Genomic DNA, 19,083 nt, shown 5'->3' with positions numbered 1-19,083 from the left:
GAAAACTCGTGGGATGAGTAGTAATAATAATAATAGTAATAATAATAATAATATACAAAGGAAGTGATGCACAATGCAATTGCTCACCACCTGCTGACTGATGCCCAGACGGTCCCTGAGCAGCAATTGCTGCCCCCCAGCCATCTCCCCCAGTTTATGTACTGAGCATGACATCGTACGGTACAGAATAGCCCTGTGGCCAGTTGGAGTCAGCTGTCCTGGCTGTGCCCCCTCCCAGCTACTCCTGCACCTGCCAGAGCATGGGAAGCTGAAAAGTCCCTGACCAGTGTAAGCACTGCTCAGCCACAACTAAAACATCCATGTGTAATCAATATTCTTCTCCTACTAAGTCCAAAACACAGCCCTGTGCCAGCTACTAGGAAAAAAATTAACTCTATCCCAGCTGAAACATGGAAAATCCTGAATTAAATTATTAAATTGCACTCGATCCAGCCCAGATCATTCCGCCCTCCACCAAATTCTCTTCCTAATATGACAATAATAAACACGCTTTGAGAGCACAGCTGTCTGAAAAGTGCATTCACTTTATGCTCATTTCATTAGGCTAGCAGTCCTTAGAGGTAGACAACATCACTGAGCAGATAACATGCTGTGGCTTATTTTTCTGTCAGTCCCAATTGGAAGCGGTCATGGATGATATGCTGCCTGTGATAGATAGGTGTGGATGACCATACTTCTCCTAAAAATACTTACAGAATTTAACCAAAATAGCTTTCTCTTCCTCTTTTTGCCTATGTAGTACAACAGATATACGTCACAAAAGGAAAACAGTTTGGTTTGACAGAATGGTTCTTAGATTGATGTTGGCTATTTGTTTCCATGTTATTATGTTGCATGTGGTTGTGAATTGATGATTTCATCACTTTTGCTAATGTCTTTCTGGGTAGTAAAATCTAGGAAGTAGTTCTACAGGTTTTTTCCTTTTTCTTTGTTTTGAAAATAAAATTTAAAAATATTTTAAAGTATGTTTCCCGTTTCCTGCCCTTGGCACTTCCTTTGCTGCCCACAAATCTTCAAAAGTATTAACTAATGGTTTAAAGATTCATTTGATTATTTTCTTGAATACTTTTTTGGAAATTTTATGAGGCTTCATTGATTTAAACACATCTTATTTGTCTACCATTCTTTTCCAAATATGACCTCAGCTCCTAATCCCATAGTTAAAAATACATGTGTCATAGTGACTACTCAAGTTAAACTTTCTGGTGAAGGCTAAAATAAATAAGCCATTGACTACTTTAACCTTCTCTACATTATCTGCTGGTTTCTGTACACTTCTTGTTAGAGTTAGCTTGCATACACACTTTCTTATGGCTTGGACCTCATACCTTCTTACTGAATAAAGCTAACTTTCCAACTCTGAGAATTTGAAACTGGATTTTGGTGCTAGATCTAAGGTGTCCTTTGGCCAAGTATTCCTTATTAGTAAAGAGAACATTGTATTGGCCCCTAATTATTTCAGTGGCGCTGCAACTGACATGGTATTTTTGAAGTCAGTTGGATTAAAATCATGCTTTATAAAACATTTTAAAAATGTGGTCTATGAATCACAGCATCATGAACTTGTTTAGAAGACAGTTAACTCTTAGGGAATAGAGTTCCTATACTATTTAGCACTTTAAAGATAATACCTGGTATCCTCAATTTCATGTGGAAATGAGTTGGCAGCCTGTATAGGTTAAGGCACAAACTCTACAAGTCTGTGCGAATCTTCTGCAAGTATCATTTTCAGAAGTCCTGCTGTCTCAAAGATAACGCTTATCGTGACACTGCACATGTTTGGAGAGCAGGGAATGGAGTTAAACTTTCTGTATTTTTCCCAAGCAGAGTTGTTTTGAAAAAAACTGTACTATTTAATGTGATTCCTCTGAATTTTCCAGTTCTGCAAAAGAAAGTCAGAAAGTTTCCAAGATTAGACAAACTAGAAGAACTAAATCATAAGGTGAAAAGGCCATGCTTTTACGTCTAGCCTATAAATGATGCTGCAAATTTTTGTGACCTGGTCTAATGAAAGGGTTAAACAAAGTGTTATACACTGTTTGCTGTCTTTAGGCATTTGTTCTGTATCCATGGACTTATTTTAATGTAAATAGGCACCTCAACAGCTGTGTCCCCTTAAGCACATTTTATTTAGCAGCTGGGTTATACACGTCACTTGGCAGCCACGGATTTTCAATTTTTCCCTGTGCCAAGGGGGGCAGCTGGAATAATTTGAGTGCTCATTAATTTGGGAGAAATATGAGCTGTGTAAGTCAGACAACATGAGTCTTCTGTATGGTGTTGTACAAGGATAAGCGGATCAGGGTAGAAGCAATTTGCCCTGTCCCAAGGGGGCCTTCGTTTTTTAATAAGCTGGTTATGAAAATTCTATTTCTTTGCAGTTTAAAGAGTCTAATTAGAGCCTGTAATTTCTCTCATATAACTCTAGTGGATGAAGGTTAACGTTAGGCCTCCAGAGTCTTTTCACATGCATTTACAGACTTAAATCAGGTAATAGTTTGTAGCTAATTAGAAGAGTGTGTTAAATATTTAGTTTGACTTGACTTAACTGTGAGAACACATGGATGCTGTAGGGCTACACAAATGATAAAGTAGAACTAAATTTAGTTTTTAAGCAAAGATAAACTTTAAGGTTGTTCTGTAATTTTAATACTGACTGGTATACTGTGACAGTCTGAGCAGCAATTGCCTTCAGTTGGCTGAAATGTCAAGATAAAGGAACATGATGTCTATTTAATGTCCTTGCTGTAACACTTTGATGGTTCAAACAATTCATGGTGTATATACACAGTGTCTGAAGGATTAAATGTTTTTCAGCATAGCAAACAGATTTTATGTAAAATCTCATTTATTTTTCCATCCACTAACTCAGCATTTTCAGAAAGATTTTCTTAAAGTAATTGTAGTACTTCTACTCACAGGAAGTCCAATAATAAACACACATTCCTACCAGAGTTTGCCAAACAGCGGGTCTGCTGTTCCATCAGAGCAGTATGTGCATTTGCAGCTTTTGCTTTGGCTGATTTTTGGTTTCAATGAATTAGTAAGGTAATCTTAAAATTCCATACACAAACTTTCTTCCTGTTCGTGTAAATAAAGCCTTCAGTTTTATTCTATTATGCTTGTAATTTGCAAAATTCTTTGCATTCTGTGAGTAGACCTCACTACAGTTTTCTCTTCTACATTATAAAATTCTTCCTGTTGCTGGTTGGATTTCTAGAACTTGAACCTATTGCTACTGAAGTTAGTATAAAAACTCATTTGTACAGAACCAAACACAGGCTTACAAAGTTAAGCTCAGCACCACATTGACTTTTACCTAAAATGGTTGGTTCAAAGCGTGGGCAGGGATTTACATTTTTGTAGTGAAGGAAAGCTTGCTCAAGTCAAGTCTGCATGAAAAAACACAGGTAGACGATGTCGTGAGTCATGAAGTACAGAAGCTCACTTCAACACAATTCTGTAAAGCTTCCATGAAACAGATCATATTTTATTCAATGGGACATTTTTTGTAATGCCTCACATCAGAGCAGGAGTGGCTATGGTTCAAATATTTTGACTTTGTTTTACTGATTTTTTTTTCATTGTGAGAAATTTATTCTATGAAACAATTTTGTTAATTAAATATATCGCATCCATCTAATGTTACTATTCTATACTATATAAAATAGCATTGCACAGATGTAACTGGGTGGACCTACCAGAGCGCCCAGGAAGGACCTTGCATCTTTTTCAATTTACCTTCTGTAGTTCGAAGTCTACCAAATCACTTTGCCTTGGGTAACAGAATTTAGTGCTCAGACAATCACATTCAGTTAGATTTTAGATGGTGAAATTGTTAAAGCCTTCTTACAAATTTGTAGAACTGATTCTTATTTCCAGTGAGAATTGTGCACGCTAATTTGTTTGACTGAGTACCTTGGTACTATTGTCTGTTTGCTCGTATGTTAACACCACTGTAGTTTAGGTGGGAGTCTCAACTGCTCATCTTCTTCCTAACCTTTCCCACAGTTTCAGTGAGCTGAAGTTTATCCCATAAAGTGTGTACAGGTCCCCTTTGTCTTGCCTGAAGGCTCACTTACACCCTCAGCAATTGGTCCTGATAGCAGTGAAGCCCCTTGTTAATTTGTGAACAAGGCTGTGGATCTAAACCTGGAGTAATAACAGTGGTGAAATACTTCAAAGTGAAAAGGGAAGAATGATGATAAAGGGAAGAGGTGAATTAATAATTGAGACAAAGTAAAGATGAAATATACTGTCTAATTGACAGAAAAAAAGACAAAAAAAGTGTCTGTAACCTCCAAATAGTCAAACTTTTCTGGCTGTAAGCTTGTTCAGGCCTCAGATTCTGGGCTCGTGATCTGTACCTTTAATCTCAAGTTTCCTCTCAAGCATTTTTTGGATGCTAGAAACGCCATTACAGATTGGTAGAAAATCAGTGATAAAACTTCTAAATATCACCTTATTTTGTTTCAGTGCTTTCCCAGTTGCCATTTTTTATGAAATGGTTTATGACTGCAATAATCCCCTCAAAATCAGCTGTTACGGGAGATAATAGCTGGTTGTCAGAGCATTAACCATCCTTGACTTCGCTTTGGGCCATTACGTAACAAAAGAATGAACTGGTGGTAAGGTTGCCAGGTGTATTAAATTATATGATGAATTATAGAGATTCTGTAGTGGGGATTAGTGTCCAAAAGGAGACTAGTGGAGATTGCCAAACCCATTATCTGATAGGACTGCAGGCTGGACAAAATCCCAAGGGGGAAAGGCCAGTGCTTTAGCCATTATGTCATCCTCTAATCTGTGTCTGCACCATGCACAGTGAAGTATGCTGCAAATGAGCTACCATTGTTCTATGTTACATCCTGGAACTATGTAATAACAGAAGTAGAGACGGCAGTATTTGGTTACTTAGAATTTAGTCTGATTTTGATCTGTTCTCATGGATTCTTGCAAAAAATATTAGTTGATATACAAGAAAGCTAGGTAATGTAGTAGCAGAAATTGTATGAGCCTGCTTTTTCCACAGAAGCTTCAGTCAGATCTAAGAAAGTTGGTTATGTCATGGTTTCTACTCTAATCCCTTCACCTCCTCTCCATTCAGAGAAATTAATTTGTTTAGGCTGCTATTTTGCATTTAAGGAAGAAAATACCTGTTGTACATTTCAGCAACTCCACCAGCATTTTGAAGAATGACAATAATAGGTGTAGTTGCATTATCCTTAAGTAGTTCATGTAGGCTTGGCTGTTAATGGTTCATAATGACTGATCTGGAATCTTGCATATCAGGACTGCAAACAAAAATCTCTTTAGCTTTTCAGAGGAGAGCGCAGACCTTGTTCCTAGCTCCAATAAATAGTATCATATTTTACTTTGAAATAGTAACATTATTATGATAGAAAACTGATGTCAGGTAATTTTTGGAAGTTATAAAAGTGTGAGTTAAATTTTTCCTCTCCCTCTATACCTGATATAGTTGAACTCATTGTACCGTGACTGACTTTACCAGTGGAAAGATATAAAAAGTAGAATAAAATTTTCTAAAACTCAGTAAAATATTTCTAAAATAGTTCTTCAGTATAAATTGTATAGTATATACACAATATTTGGAAGTGCTGTGTAAAGATTTTATTGCCACTGTATAGGTATATCTGAAATATTTATAACACATTTAACCTGTTGGTCTCAAAGTAATTTGTAAAGGTCAGAGAAATGTTATAGCTTGTGCTGAAAGTAAAAGTTACAGTGAAGGTAACAAGTTGGTTTTTGGCAATCTCAGTTTTGGTTTTGGTTTCTGTTTTTTATTTACAAGTAACCATAACTTTTTGAAAAGGAGTCTCTGGGATGCCATTTTCTAGACATGGTCTCAGCCCAAAAGTTTAATATTCTCAAAAGCTGTGAAAATGTTCTTTGCTGAATTAACTACTAAGAAGAATTTAGTATATTCGCGGTATATACTGTTGTGTCACACTTTGTACATTATTGGTTGCTTATTTAACATCATCAATACATTCCTAAGTAGGAAAGATAAGCTTGAAAGTATTAGATGCTTCTTACACCTATTTCATGGGGGTTTTTTGTTTGTTTTGCCCTTAAATGCCAACTCTTAAATGATTAGTTAATACAACCTATTTTCTCTGCCAAATCTTTACATATAATTCTTTAGTGATGAGCTCTTGCTGTACCATTTGAAGCTCGTCTCCCTGCGAGGGAACTGATCTCGCTCAGTTCTCTGTGACCAATAATGCAGGATGTAGAAAGCGGCTAGAACTTGTCTTGTTCCTTTCAGAATCATGTCAACCATCAAACTCCTTTAGGGAAGCAATAAGCCTTGTGCTAATATGATGTTGGACACTTTCTCATTACTTGCTCTGTCCTTGCACAGTGTAAAATAGCATAATCTCATCTTCTTCTTCTAACAATATTCCCAATGTATTGGGTGAATTTTGACAGTGGGAAATTATTCTTCGTAAACCTTGAGTTGTATTACAATTTTCTGTAGACCAGCAAAAGATGTCAATGCATTTGCAGTGCTAGAAGAAATATCCTCACTTGATGCCTCCTGTAAAACATGTAGCTTGTTTGAATTTTCTAAAAGGGACCCTCAGCAGCCCTATACCTAGAGGGTGGATCTAGAAATGCTCCTTGCAGGCGAGTGTGACATTGTAGTGCTGTCCCCTGACTACAAGGGATTAACTGCAGCATCAATTTCCTTTTTTCCTGCACTTATTTTCTGAGATAGGTCTATACAAAGAGCTGTTGGGGATGCGGATGTTTGGGAAAACAGGGCTCAGCTGCTTGATGATCCCCAGACTGTTTTTGCTTACAACATCTTGTTTTCCAGTTAAATAGACCTATTAATTATTTGGGGTTTGTTTCTGTTAACTGTCCCATCAGTATTTAGGATACAATGCACAGTATTTCAGATATCTCTATAATAGAAAACACTGTTATAAAATTGTCTGGGTACAGTGTACAATTGCAGGAAGGAGAAAACATGAGGAAATGTATAAAAGCAAACTTTTCCAAAAGAGGTATTTTAAGTACTACAGGAGAAAAATTAACAATAAGGAACCTTTTACTGAGTAATTTAATGTTTAAGGATTCAATTTCATGAGGGTAATGGCTTCAATTTCATGGCTTCCTTGCACTGAGTGCAGCATAAGTTGAGTCTTTCAGCACCTTACAGGGTAAAGGTCTCTAACAGGGTAGGAGACATTGCAATAGTGCTATCTTGCATTCTGTCACAGGGCTTTGTGGCCCTCATCAGTAGAATTTTGTGTGCTCATCTAAAGCATTGTCTTCATGGAATTTCCTGCTAACTTATCAATGCAAATGGATGCTTAACTCATTTTTTCACCACTTCATAATAAAAAAAGTACTAAAACTAAAAAATCTACAAAGACATTCAGAGATAAGGTGGAAGTTTCTAGATTGAACTTGTATTTCTCCTGCTCTTTTTCCATGCCTGTTCATTGCCTGGTATGTTATGCCCTTTGCAACAACCAGATACACTGGAGTACACTTGGAATTCGTTTATTATTTTCTGATTGCTTTGTGTACATGTAGGTTAAACTTAGAAGCTATAACACAACTCAAAAATCAATGCATTTAACAAACTCAAGATTTTTCCCTTTTCCAGTTTGGAAAGGTTGCTTGTGCAAAGACCTGTGGCCTGTTCAGATTTTTTGAATGTGAATCTTACTGATCTTGATGAATGGATCCAATATGACTCAAAAACCTTTATGATTGCATCCAGATAGCCTGTTCCTCACAGGAAAGTGCGGTGGGGTAATGCCATCTCCTTAATACAGGGACCAACTGCAGCATCAATTTCCCCTTTTCCCCTTTGGTGTCATCTGAGGTAGAGCTGTACAGAAGGATGCTGGAGAGAGAGGAGTAGGAGGATGAAATTATGTAAGGAGGAGGGATATTGAAGGCCCATCTTGAAGTGGCAATAGGCACAGTGTAATGTTGGGAGGGAAGCAGTGGAAGTATAAATAAAACCTCAAGCTTTTTTCTAAATTTGGAAGTTGAGGTTACTTATTTTCGGAGTTTGAACCTAAAAAAAGACATCAGAAAATTATAAAACAGCAGGACCCCGAAGAAGAGAAGCCAGTTATTGAGGCTTAAAAGATGAAGATTTTATAAGTTTATCCTGGGTAACTAATTTTAAAAATATTTCCACTATAACAAAGGGTAAGAAGACAGGAAGCATGAAAAATTCATGATCAACAGAAAGAGAAGCTGGTTTGAAGTGACAAGTAATTTATAACATAGACCTGAAATAGCGAAAGAATAGAATCCAAAGTTAACCCTGGCAAATTAGAATGTGATGTAACTGTCAATTCTGCCACCAAAAATTACAGCTTGTAAAGTTAACTTTTTTTCCTCCATTTTATTTTTTTTACCTCTTGGTAGACTTTCAAAGAACGGGGAAGCTCCCTAATAGAAAAACTAATAGAAAATGGATCTGCCTAGGAGGAATGTATATGAGAATTTCAAAATGAACATTTTTCTTTTCAACTTAAGCTCTGTTAAGTTTCCCTGTATTCTTCCCATGCACTCTCTTAGTCATACTTAGAGAGTGAACTAGAACTTTGCTTTTTGATAGCAACAGACTTTGAGAATGTAGCTCTGGGGTTGTATTTAGAGGAGTGGCACCAGGTCTTCATGAAAATTCTTAATCATTCTGCTCTGCTTTTAATCAAAGATAAACAAACACTTCAGTGTTTTGTTTTGTTTTGTTTTTAATATACTAACCTGTGTAAATATTCAGTGCCTTTCAGAGAACACATGAATATGTTCAGGCAGAGTAGGAAAAGAAATATCAATACAAAAATGAGTCTTCTTTTTCCTGGATGCCCATCTTCACTTTTCAGATGACAGTATGCAGCACAGGTTAAAATACATTCAGGGAGACCAGTGATTTTTCTTTTTAAAAATTTCTATTAACAAGTGCAAGACACGTAAATAAATGGCAGCCCTTTTCATTATTAGGTTCACAAAATTCAGGCAATTAGAGAATTTCTTTTGTGAATCTTGAATTACAGCATGTAAATCAAATCTAGACCAGCTCTGGTCTCATCTGCTCCTACTGTCATTTTGTTAGCTGTTGATCAAATTAAAATTGAAATGCTTTGAACAGTGCACCATTGAGATGATTGCAAAGACCACGATGTTAAACCATTTGGGGGGGTCTTTGGATAGGGTAACACTCAAGTGGGGAATCCAAGTATCTTGAACAGGATGCTCACATGCCATCTAAGTAATAAGGGTCCTTGCAACAGTGTCTTCAGCTGTATTGGGCAAGATGTTCTGAACTGCTCTTCTGCTGAATCTTTATTTCCAGCTGGTCTGTGGTTGTATATCACTACTCCAGTACAGGAAAAATTCATTGCTATTTATTATCTTAAATTATGTATGAAACATTTCCTAAGTCTGTTCAAGAGACTATGCTATGTGACTGTTTCTCAGGCTTTCTGCTATGATACTATGCAAGTATCTTTTCTCTATAAGGTTTGGTCAGTTCCTACAGCAAGGAATTCCCTGAAGCCTCTGGGATGGCCAGATTCTCCAACCAAGTAGCTAATGAACACTTTGAAGTATACAAATAGTGCCTATCAGGTGGTCTAGCCATAGCATGAGTTACCTGGGAAAACATCCAGGACTGTCCCACATTCCTACCTTGAGAGCTCCTGTAACAATTAAGCACATTCTTTGTGGCAAGGCTGCTTAGGTGCTGAGGCAATCACTTAGTCTCATGTTGATCCATTGTTCCCAATCAGTCCATTTGCTCATCTCTGCAGAGAATTGCTGGCATTCCGGGCCCACCATAACTTATAACTATGGGAACTTGAATTTCATCCTTATATCCCACTTATAACTTAAATTCCATAGCTCTTGCCACAGGACTATTTTTATTTCTTGCTGAGCCAGAAAGGAAAGACTATTTTGCTGAAGGTGTCCACGAAATAGTTTGCAGCTGCAAACAGAGGTCTGCACTGTCAGCTGCAAGCAGAAGTCCCATTTTTCCTCCCACACTGTATTTTAAGTTTCTGGAAATGCTATTTTACCAGCTGTTTGGCATGAAGATATGACTTCACATAGAAGAATCTTGCAGATTGACTCGTCTTGCTTAACATAGATAGAAGAAGGTCCCTATTCTCTTCGCTATGTTTCTAGTTAAATGAAGTTTCAGAGGTGAGGACAGTTCAGGGACTGCAGATTAGTCTATGCATAATGGATGAAACTGTTAAGGGGATATTTCAGATGAAGTGGTTAGCATTGAATACCTGTCATTTAAATCATTCTTAGGTTTCCTCACTAATGTTTGAGTGTATGCAGCTCTGAGATTTTATATAAGCCGTCTGTCCAGAGTTTAAAGGTTCAAACTTCAGAATATTCCCTAGCTGTAAAAGCAAGAAACTTATTAACAGTGCTCTCTTATTTTTCAAAATTTTAGGGGATGCAATAAAGAATAGAGACATCATCTGTGTCTAGGTAAGGCAACAAGAACGTAAAACAGAGACTGGAAAACCAGAGGAAAAGCAAGTTAAAAATAAGGATAATATACGCAGTTAAATATCTGCTGTTGATTTAAATATTTTACTTAGTGTAAGATTTGTGTTCAGGTTTGTCTGAATTACTGAGCTTGGTGGTTCAATGCCTTAACATTTAATTCTGCTGTGTACATGGGAGTAGTGACCAACACAACTTGTGACAACTGTTGACATGTTGTACTACTTCTCACTAGCTCACTGTGGACTAGTGGTTTGGACCAGGATCTGCAATCTTGCACATAGAAGCTGACCATCATAAAATGCACTGTTGAAATTAGTTTGTTGCTTCATATGAACATGATTCTACAGTTCAGAATCATTTCAGCTTATGCAGCAATCTTTCGGTAAGAATAGTAGCTGAATGGAGTGCTCTTTCCCAGAGGTGATCCTTCTAGGTCAGGAATGAGACATAATAACAAGGCAATATATGGGAGGTTTCTACAGCTTCTGTTTTAAAGATGATTAAAACACATCAATCTCAAATGGCATTCTTTGCCATTCAACACCCGCTTTAGAAAAATGTAGAAAAATATGAAGTGAGAAAGTCACAAGCTCTGATAAAGATTCTAGTTTCACTGTCCTTTCAGTTTCTATAAAGTTGCTGTGGAGCTCTCACTCCATTTTCTGTGAATGCTGGCTTAAAAAAATAGTCTATGGCACATCTGTAGGAGCTACATACTCTGCAGGAATAGGAAATAGAGTTCCAAAGATTAAAGTTTTTGCTATTGGAGTAAGCTTTGCTTTGCATTCAGTGAATCTGGCAACATCTACAACAATCAGTTTTGTAGATAGGATATAACAACTTAAAACTAGTCCTTCTACCTGAGACTATGTCCTTTCTCCACAGCTAACAGTTCATGATAGTTGATATCATATTTTACAGGTCAGTCATCGAAAATATTTTGATTTAGGTATCTCTCTCAGGTATCTTACAAAGCTTTCAAAATTATCCAGAACTGAAGGGTTCCCTCTCTGTCGTATGTTTTTTGCCCAAGTGGTACTTATACCCTCTGATGCATATTCCTTCTCAGATGAAAATGGTCTCTTGATTCAGCCACAGCACTTGGATATTGAAAGATGTTTTTCTCATTTGGCTTATACTCAGTTAGCCAGAGCATATGTAGACTGTATAAATGTTGTTACTGGATCTTTGGGGACTGGCCCATAACAACAGTGAATTTATTCAGTCTACCTTGACTAAAATGTTCTCTTCATATGGATTTGAAAGAATTTTTAGTGTCCTAAATTAAGTGTTGTACCATAAGATACCGATATAGGTGTATCAGTGTATATGTATGTATATGCTTACTAAAGCTCATAGTTTCTATTGTTTTGTTTTCTTTAAGGTGGAATACAAACCACAGAGTGAGACACACTTTATACTTCCTCATCTATTATTTTATAGAGATTTCAATCATATGCCTCAGTACTATATGTATCAGTAGACTATACAATATCAGTGCTATATCTGGATTGTTTGAATAAAATAGACATAGTCTAGTCAATTTACAACGAAAATTTCAGTGTGTCCTGTTTTGCAGTATACATAGCCCATCACTGCATAGGTCTTGTCCACATGCAGAAGTTGAGGTGACTTGAACTTATCCTGCTAAGTTAATGTAGTACTTCTATAATATTGACTTAGTTATATTTTTATGTAGATGCATAAAACAGGTATATGACCACAGTAACTTCGTCCCTGTTTATTGGTATTATACCATGGATGGTACCAGCACATCTAGAATTATTACATAAAATACCTATCCAGAAGAGTAAAACTAGTACACACAGTATGTAGCTTTGAGTTTGTTTTGAAAAATGGGATTTAGAATGTAGACTTATTCAGGCAAGTATCAATTCTAATAATTTATTACCTAAGTCATTGCTGTGACCTCTGAAAGCAGAAAATAATATGGCAAGCAAATTTTTTTGCAAAATTACTTCTGCAGTGAATGGTTTAGGCACTCGTGAGTGTTTCCCACTGGAAGCTCACAGTGAATTAAGTTTACACTGGTGGATTCAATGAACTGATCAAATGAAACTTTTAGAAGTAGAACTACAGTCAGAATTGTTTACCATCAGAGCTGATTTTGAGGATTTTTCTCATTATTCTGAACAGAATATTAAACAATATTCATAATACCTATTTATGTATCTTTAAGGTCAATGTAAAAGAAAAACTTTAATGTATCTGTGGCATTATTTTTAACTAAAATGCCTTTCTGTAACCTTACATGGTTATTTTCTTAGTAAGCTACTATGAATAATAAGTAATCCTATTAAGTAATGAGCAGTATAGAAATGGTATTGTAAAAGTATAGTTTGCCTTGTATTTCATTTTGTAAAAGATTTTATACTTCATGTTGACACTGGTAGACATCATTTATATAACATACACAGTGAAGAGTGCATAGAGAAAATACACAACTCATTGGGAGAGAGAAGGAAAGCAGCAGTTAAACTGATCACTCATCTTCAGTGCTAGCTCTCTACTTCATAGCTTTTATTTTTATTTTTACAAGTAATGCCAAGCAATTAGCAGTATTTTTTATGATCCTTAAAATATTTTTTAGTGAAACTGCAGATACCAAGTAAACTATATGTACAAAATGTACTCAGAGAAAATAGTTAAAGTCCTTGCAACAGTATCACAGAGGCAGCCCATTCCTCATGATGATCTATGATACAGATTTGTTGAAATTTTATGTTTTATAGGTTTAACACAGTTAGTTTGCTGCCTACGCCTATTATCATGCTTACTGGTCATCCTTTTAGATAAGGCTGGTTTCCTTTTATTAGGAACACAGTGTAGTTTGATTCTGTACAGATTAAAGCAGATCATTAAATATAAATCTCTCAGATGTATTCAGTCTCATCATACACTATATTTGAGCATCATTTTAGGAAGATAAACTGTGACAGTGATTTATGCTGTATTTTGAGGATATAAATCTCACTGTGCCCTTTCATGCATGTTTAGAGAATAAAGATTTTCTTTATTAATGCGTTTTGTAGCCATCAACAAAGCATAGAAGTACCTTTTTTTGTTTAATGCTGTGCTCTTTAGAGTTGGATTATGCATACTGTTTGAGTCAAACTAATTAACAACATTACACAATCTGTGTGTATACTTTTAAAAGTATATAAATCAAATTACATAAATCATGATTGAGTTCTATGTACATTTTATGCCTGGAAGACTGGGAAAAGTTTTGTGATTGAAGTCTGGTCTCTAGGCATGATGATAATGCAAAACGCTATGTATGCCTAGAAACAGGATCTGGCCATTAAGATAATGGACAAAAAGGCAGTGGGGGAATATAGTATCACAATGGACAGTAAAGAGGGAAACTTTCAAAGACATTTTAAAACTTACTCTATTAAAAAACCTGTGGGAACTTTATATTAAGTTGGTATACTCTACAAATAATTTCTTTTGTCTCACTGGGAGAAAGAAGTGCTAATTGAAAAAACTAGGAAATACAATTCTTCTATTTTTTAATTGCGAATGAATTAAATTAGAGGTCTTCATAAACTTCTCACATCATGACATTTCTTTCCATGTAATTAGCTTTTTGTATAATTTAAGTGTGTCTGTTTTGTGAATGTGAGACCCAATTAGCTATTGAATAAAATGTTCTGGAGCATATTTTGTTGTGTACAGCTTTTTAATGATGATAACAGAGTTTCTGTAAAAAAGTTTGGATAATGATGATTCTATCAAGTATTCTGATAAAAAAATAAAAGGACCTGATTTGGGGTTTGATTACAATTTTTAGTGTTACAGATATGGAGTTCATAATTTTCTTTCTTGTCATACATAATGATAGCACCATGTTTGCAACTACAAATTTTCAATTTCCAGTCCTAACATAATCTATTTGGTTTATCTTCAAAATCGACAAAATGTAGAACAAGTTACTTCATTAAAAATCAGTAAAGTTTTTAATGTCTTCTGTAAAATATTGCCAATATCATAGAATCATTTAGATTGGAAGGGACCTCTGAACATCATCTTGTCCGACCCCCTGCTCAGAGCAGGTGAAGTTAGATCAGCCAGCAGGAACTTGTCAGATTTTGAATATCTCCTTGGACATAGATTCTGCAGCATCTCTGGTCAATGTTTTCTAATATTTTATCACCCTCATGATAAAAATATTTTTCCTTAAATCAGAATTGTTTAGGACCACCTTCTAACTTTTTTTCCTTTGCTGTGTTGTTCTCTTAGAGCCCACCTTCAAGAAGAGTCTGTCTTTTCCAGTATGTCAGCGTCTGTCTTGTAGGGGGGAATCCAAAACTGAGCCCATTACTACAGATGTGGCCGTACAATGGAGGGGGAGGGGAACAATCACTTTGTATTCATCTTGCTAATATGACCCTGTATGCTCTTGGCCTCTTTTGCCTGGACAAATCATTATGGAATGGGAAAAATGGTCGTGGAAGTTTAGGCACGTGGAATGAGAGGCATAAGCCTTAGCATGGGAAGGGCTACAGTGGGCAGAATATGGGCTTTAGCTGAAGCTGTCAGGTGCTATTCCCAATATGAGATCAAAGAGATTAGCCATTCTGTTACATAGAACAGAAGCCATGTTTTCTCATGAAGGCATTACTGGCAGAGATTTTTTTTTTTAACCCACTGTGCTGTTTAACCAGTAATACTTTCTTTAAAAGGGTCTATCCATATAAATTACACATATGTATCTCAAGTTCCACTGTATAAGTTTCAAATGTAGTATTAATTGACTTGATCTTTTGCATTCTACTTTCAGGTTCGTATTTTTACCTATCTGATTGGAAGAGAAGCTGCTTTTGCTGATAACCTGAAGTGGATGGCCTGTGCTAACAAAGGTTAGTTAACCTTCAACTGTGAAAGCCCTGTTTACAAAACCCTATTACCGAGCCTTACTGCATATCTGACCCTTCTACAGATGTGGTCTCACTGACAGCTAATCAGAGAGGATGGGTTGGTTTTTTTTCTTCCAGGAAAGGAAAAGACTTGTTTATCTTGTAGCATACAATTTAAAAGCAAAAAACCAATTTGAAATGTTTTTTTTTTCTTAAAATATGTGATCTTAACTTTTTGTTTGGAGAAAAAACCATAATTTCAAAGCATTTGTTCTATTATAGCTATTATTACTCAGTCAGAGTTAGTTTGGTTCCTAAGAACACTGGGTACAAGTCCTGTTGAGTTAGGCACAGTATGTAAAACACCAGACATCTGTCCCTTGAGGAACTGACAGTGTAATTGAAAAACCAGTTTTACATTCTTTAAGGAAGGAGTATTAAAACATGTAAGATACTGAGATGCTACAGTAACAAGATTGACTAATATAAGTAAGAATGATTCAGAAACACCCCCCCCCTCCCAAACCCCTAATTAATCTTCAGGTTTTCCTTTCCTCATGGAAAAAAAAAATGTTCTTTTTTTCCCCATTGTGCCACATTACATTATGATGAATTGCATCAGGTGCTATCCATTTAGTCATTATTTCTTTAACTACTGTTATGTCCAGCTGATGGAAATTACTCAGTTTGAAGTCTTGTCTTAATCAGCTAATATTACACCATAATTTAGTTTAAATAATAGTATAAGAATCCTTTGAAGCATCTTTTTGAAGACAATTTAATCAACAAAATCTTTTAGCTTTTTAGCTCAGCTCTACAAATTCATAAAGATCTAAGTACAGCAACTCAGAAATTAGGACCAGGCAATAGAGACTGCCTTAGCAGATCATCTGGTCCATGTCTTCCTTATTCCCAGAGGGGGAAAAGTGGTCACCTTTGTCATTCTTCAGGACTACTTTGTTCTTTTCAGAGCCACGTTGCTTTGAGTCGGAATCTTACTCATATGAATCAACTAAACAGCCTAATGACTCTTTCTTCTATACATTTTTTCTCTCAGTGTAATAGTTACAATACCTGCTCTCTGATAGCTTACAGTGCAAAAAATATTCTAACTCTAATCAGTAATTAAATACTTGTTTGTAGCTGTGAAAATTACAACTGGAAACAGCATAAGTCCTTACGTCAGACAGTATGGATTTAGATCTTTTTCTTACAATTTTCAGCTACAGCTCATCCATTTTCTTTTAGTGAAATGAAGGATTATGGCACAGCAGATGAGGAGTGCAGTAAAGCTGGTCTAAAGATTGGCTGAATGGATGGACTGCAGTTTACTACTTGCATGGGTGGGCCAAAGCATGTTGTTGTCACTGAGGGTCAATGACCCTAAAATCAATTTTCCTTGCAGTGATTTTCCCCTTGGAAGCACAACATAGATGAAGGCTGTTTGCAGGGTTTCCAGTTGACTGGACTGTGGACAGCAGTCCTTTCCTTCAAAATGGGTCACAGGGGAAATTCATACCACCTTGCAAAACTTCTTTTGCTTCTAGATTCTCATGGTGAAACCTTGAAAAAACCCAAGCATGTTTTTTTGTCACATTTTTACGTCTAAGTAGGGCATATCTAGAGGGAGTTGGCTTAATGAAGCAAAACATCAAACCATTTTAAATACATTAAAACATTCAAGAACCCCCAAGTCCCTCTAGAGTGGTTTGTGAAATTTGCAGTGATTTACTCTTCTGTATCATAAGCAAGTGCACATAAAGGAAAAGAATAAAGATTTACTAAGATGCTGAAGTGAACAAAGGTAAAAGTTTCCTTGTGCTTAGTGTGCATGTGCCAGACTTCAAAGTAAGCAGGCACTACCGTTCCCTCAGCAGTCACTTCCAGCAGAAAGCTGTGAAGATAAAGAGGGGAGTTAATGTGTTACTAACAAAACAGCCAGGATTAAACATTTTTTTTTCCCCAGTAAAATTCTCTATTGTGTTAGTACTTTGACAGCCTCTGTTTCAATTTCTTTTTTTTAAATTTTTATCATCACTGCTGTTGGCATATTGTAAAATGGACAAAGGAGGGGATTCATCAGTACAAAAGAGCAGAGGCTGAAAAAGCAACGTAGAGGAAAATGCTTTGCGTATCAGAGGTCTGATAGCAGCTCTCTAACTGCCAGCAGACGACAGATCAGCCCTGAGGCAAATTGTGCCCCAGCTGTAGCAGTTTATAGACTATTGTATTAGCAGAGGAGAGCCGCACACAGGAAGCCCCCGTCACATCCATTCCCATTATTAGTGTGACCCCAGCACCTCGAGTGCTGGCGGCTCTGGGGGGTGGCAGGCAGCCAGTTACACCCATCACCTGCTTGAGAGGCCTCTTAGGTGTGCATGGGGGCGATATTCTCCATGGGAGTTTTACAGCTGCAGTGAAACAATGAATTCCCTCCTACCCAAAGAGGATTTTTCAATTCTGATATTTTATTAGTTGCAAGAATATCGCATCTATTTTGCACAGTGTCCAGAAAACTAAACGTACCGCACTCCATGTAAAAATCCATTGGAGGCATTTTGAAAAGTTATGAGTCTAATGGTGGACATTTTATAGAAAAACAAGCCATTCAAAACAATTGCAAGGACTGCGTAATATGGAAAGGCAGTCCACTTGCAGAGCATAAGTGTCTGTCTTTAACCACGCTGTTATACATATCTCATGCTTGTCATTACCAAGTCTTGCCCATTTGCTTCATGAATTTTTCCTGCTGGGGAGGAAAAAAAAGTACTGCTGACTGTAAGGGGCTCTAAGGTGGCATAATTCACATGCCAGGGAGCTGAGAAGCAGATGCTAGAATGCAAAAATTTAAGCACAGGTTTGCTGCTATTGCTTACATGGCCTCAGCAGCTGTGCTAAAGAACTTCAGAGCATGTCTTTATCTGATGATTGAACCTTGCTGTATGAAGAGTAAGGTTTTTAAATCCTTGGGTACCTCTGATCTCTAGATGAGAGAGATACATTTAGCAGTGTAGGAAGCTAATTCTTGTGAGGTTTGGCATTTGCTACACATAGCTACAAACACATGAATCATCAAAAAAGTCTAAATATACAGTGAAAATGAACCAAGAGAATGTTACCTAATACTGTCCCTAGTTATAATATAGTAACTTTTGATAGAGTTTTCCCATTAGGAGAAGATCGGAAGGTAAATATTAGAACAAGCATTAAAAATATGGGAAAAATCATTCATGTAGCTTTTGCAATTCCTTTCACTTATGTTGTAAAGAAAGCTAAAACTTAAGGAAAACATCTTTTTGTAGAAACAGAGTAAATAGATGAACCATAAATTCACAGAAGACAGGTAATTGTTCATATTACATGAGTTATGGAAACAGTAAATTAATTGCAGATTTTTCTAATGTGAGCTACAAAAGCACAAACCATATTTATAAGGAGATTAAACAGACAAAATCTTCAATGCAAGAAAGGAACTATTCCCAGAAATTACAAATGAAACCCAGCCCTGAGATAAAATTATAAAAATCCCAGAGAGAATCCATATGGTTGTGTCGTATGACACCATCTTCATCTAAGTCTTGTCTTTTACATATCTTTAGCAGCAATTTTTACCTTTCACTAAACTGAGTTATTTGAAGCAACCTGGTTAAAA

At 36.4% G+C, this 19,083-nt stretch overlaps 1 protein-coding gene across 1 annotated transcript in view; it reads left to right on the top strand.

The window, feature by feature from the left end:
• Nucleotides 1-19,083, top strand: part of CACNA2D3 (calcium voltage-gated channel auxiliary subunit alpha2delta 3) — a 474,057-nt gene that overhangs the window by 290,220 nt on the left and 164,754 nt on the right. The window contains exon 14 of the mRNA XM_009639329.2: nt 15,356-15,434. Within this exon, the coding sequence (XP_009637624.1) occupies nt 15,356-15,434 (79 nt within the window). The remainder of the gene's footprint in view (nt 1-15,355; nt 15,435-19,083) is intronic.

Source organism: Egretta garzetta, unplaced genomic scaffold (assembly GCF_000687185.1).
Source record: "Egretta garzetta isolate BGI_Z169 unplaced genomic scaffold, ASM68718v1 scaffold215, whole genome shotgun sequence".
Taxonomy (NCBI): Eukaryota; Metazoa; Chordata; class Aves; order Pelecaniformes; family Ardeidae; genus Egretta; species Egretta garzetta.
This window is presented reverse-complemented; position numbering and strand designations above follow the sequence as displayed.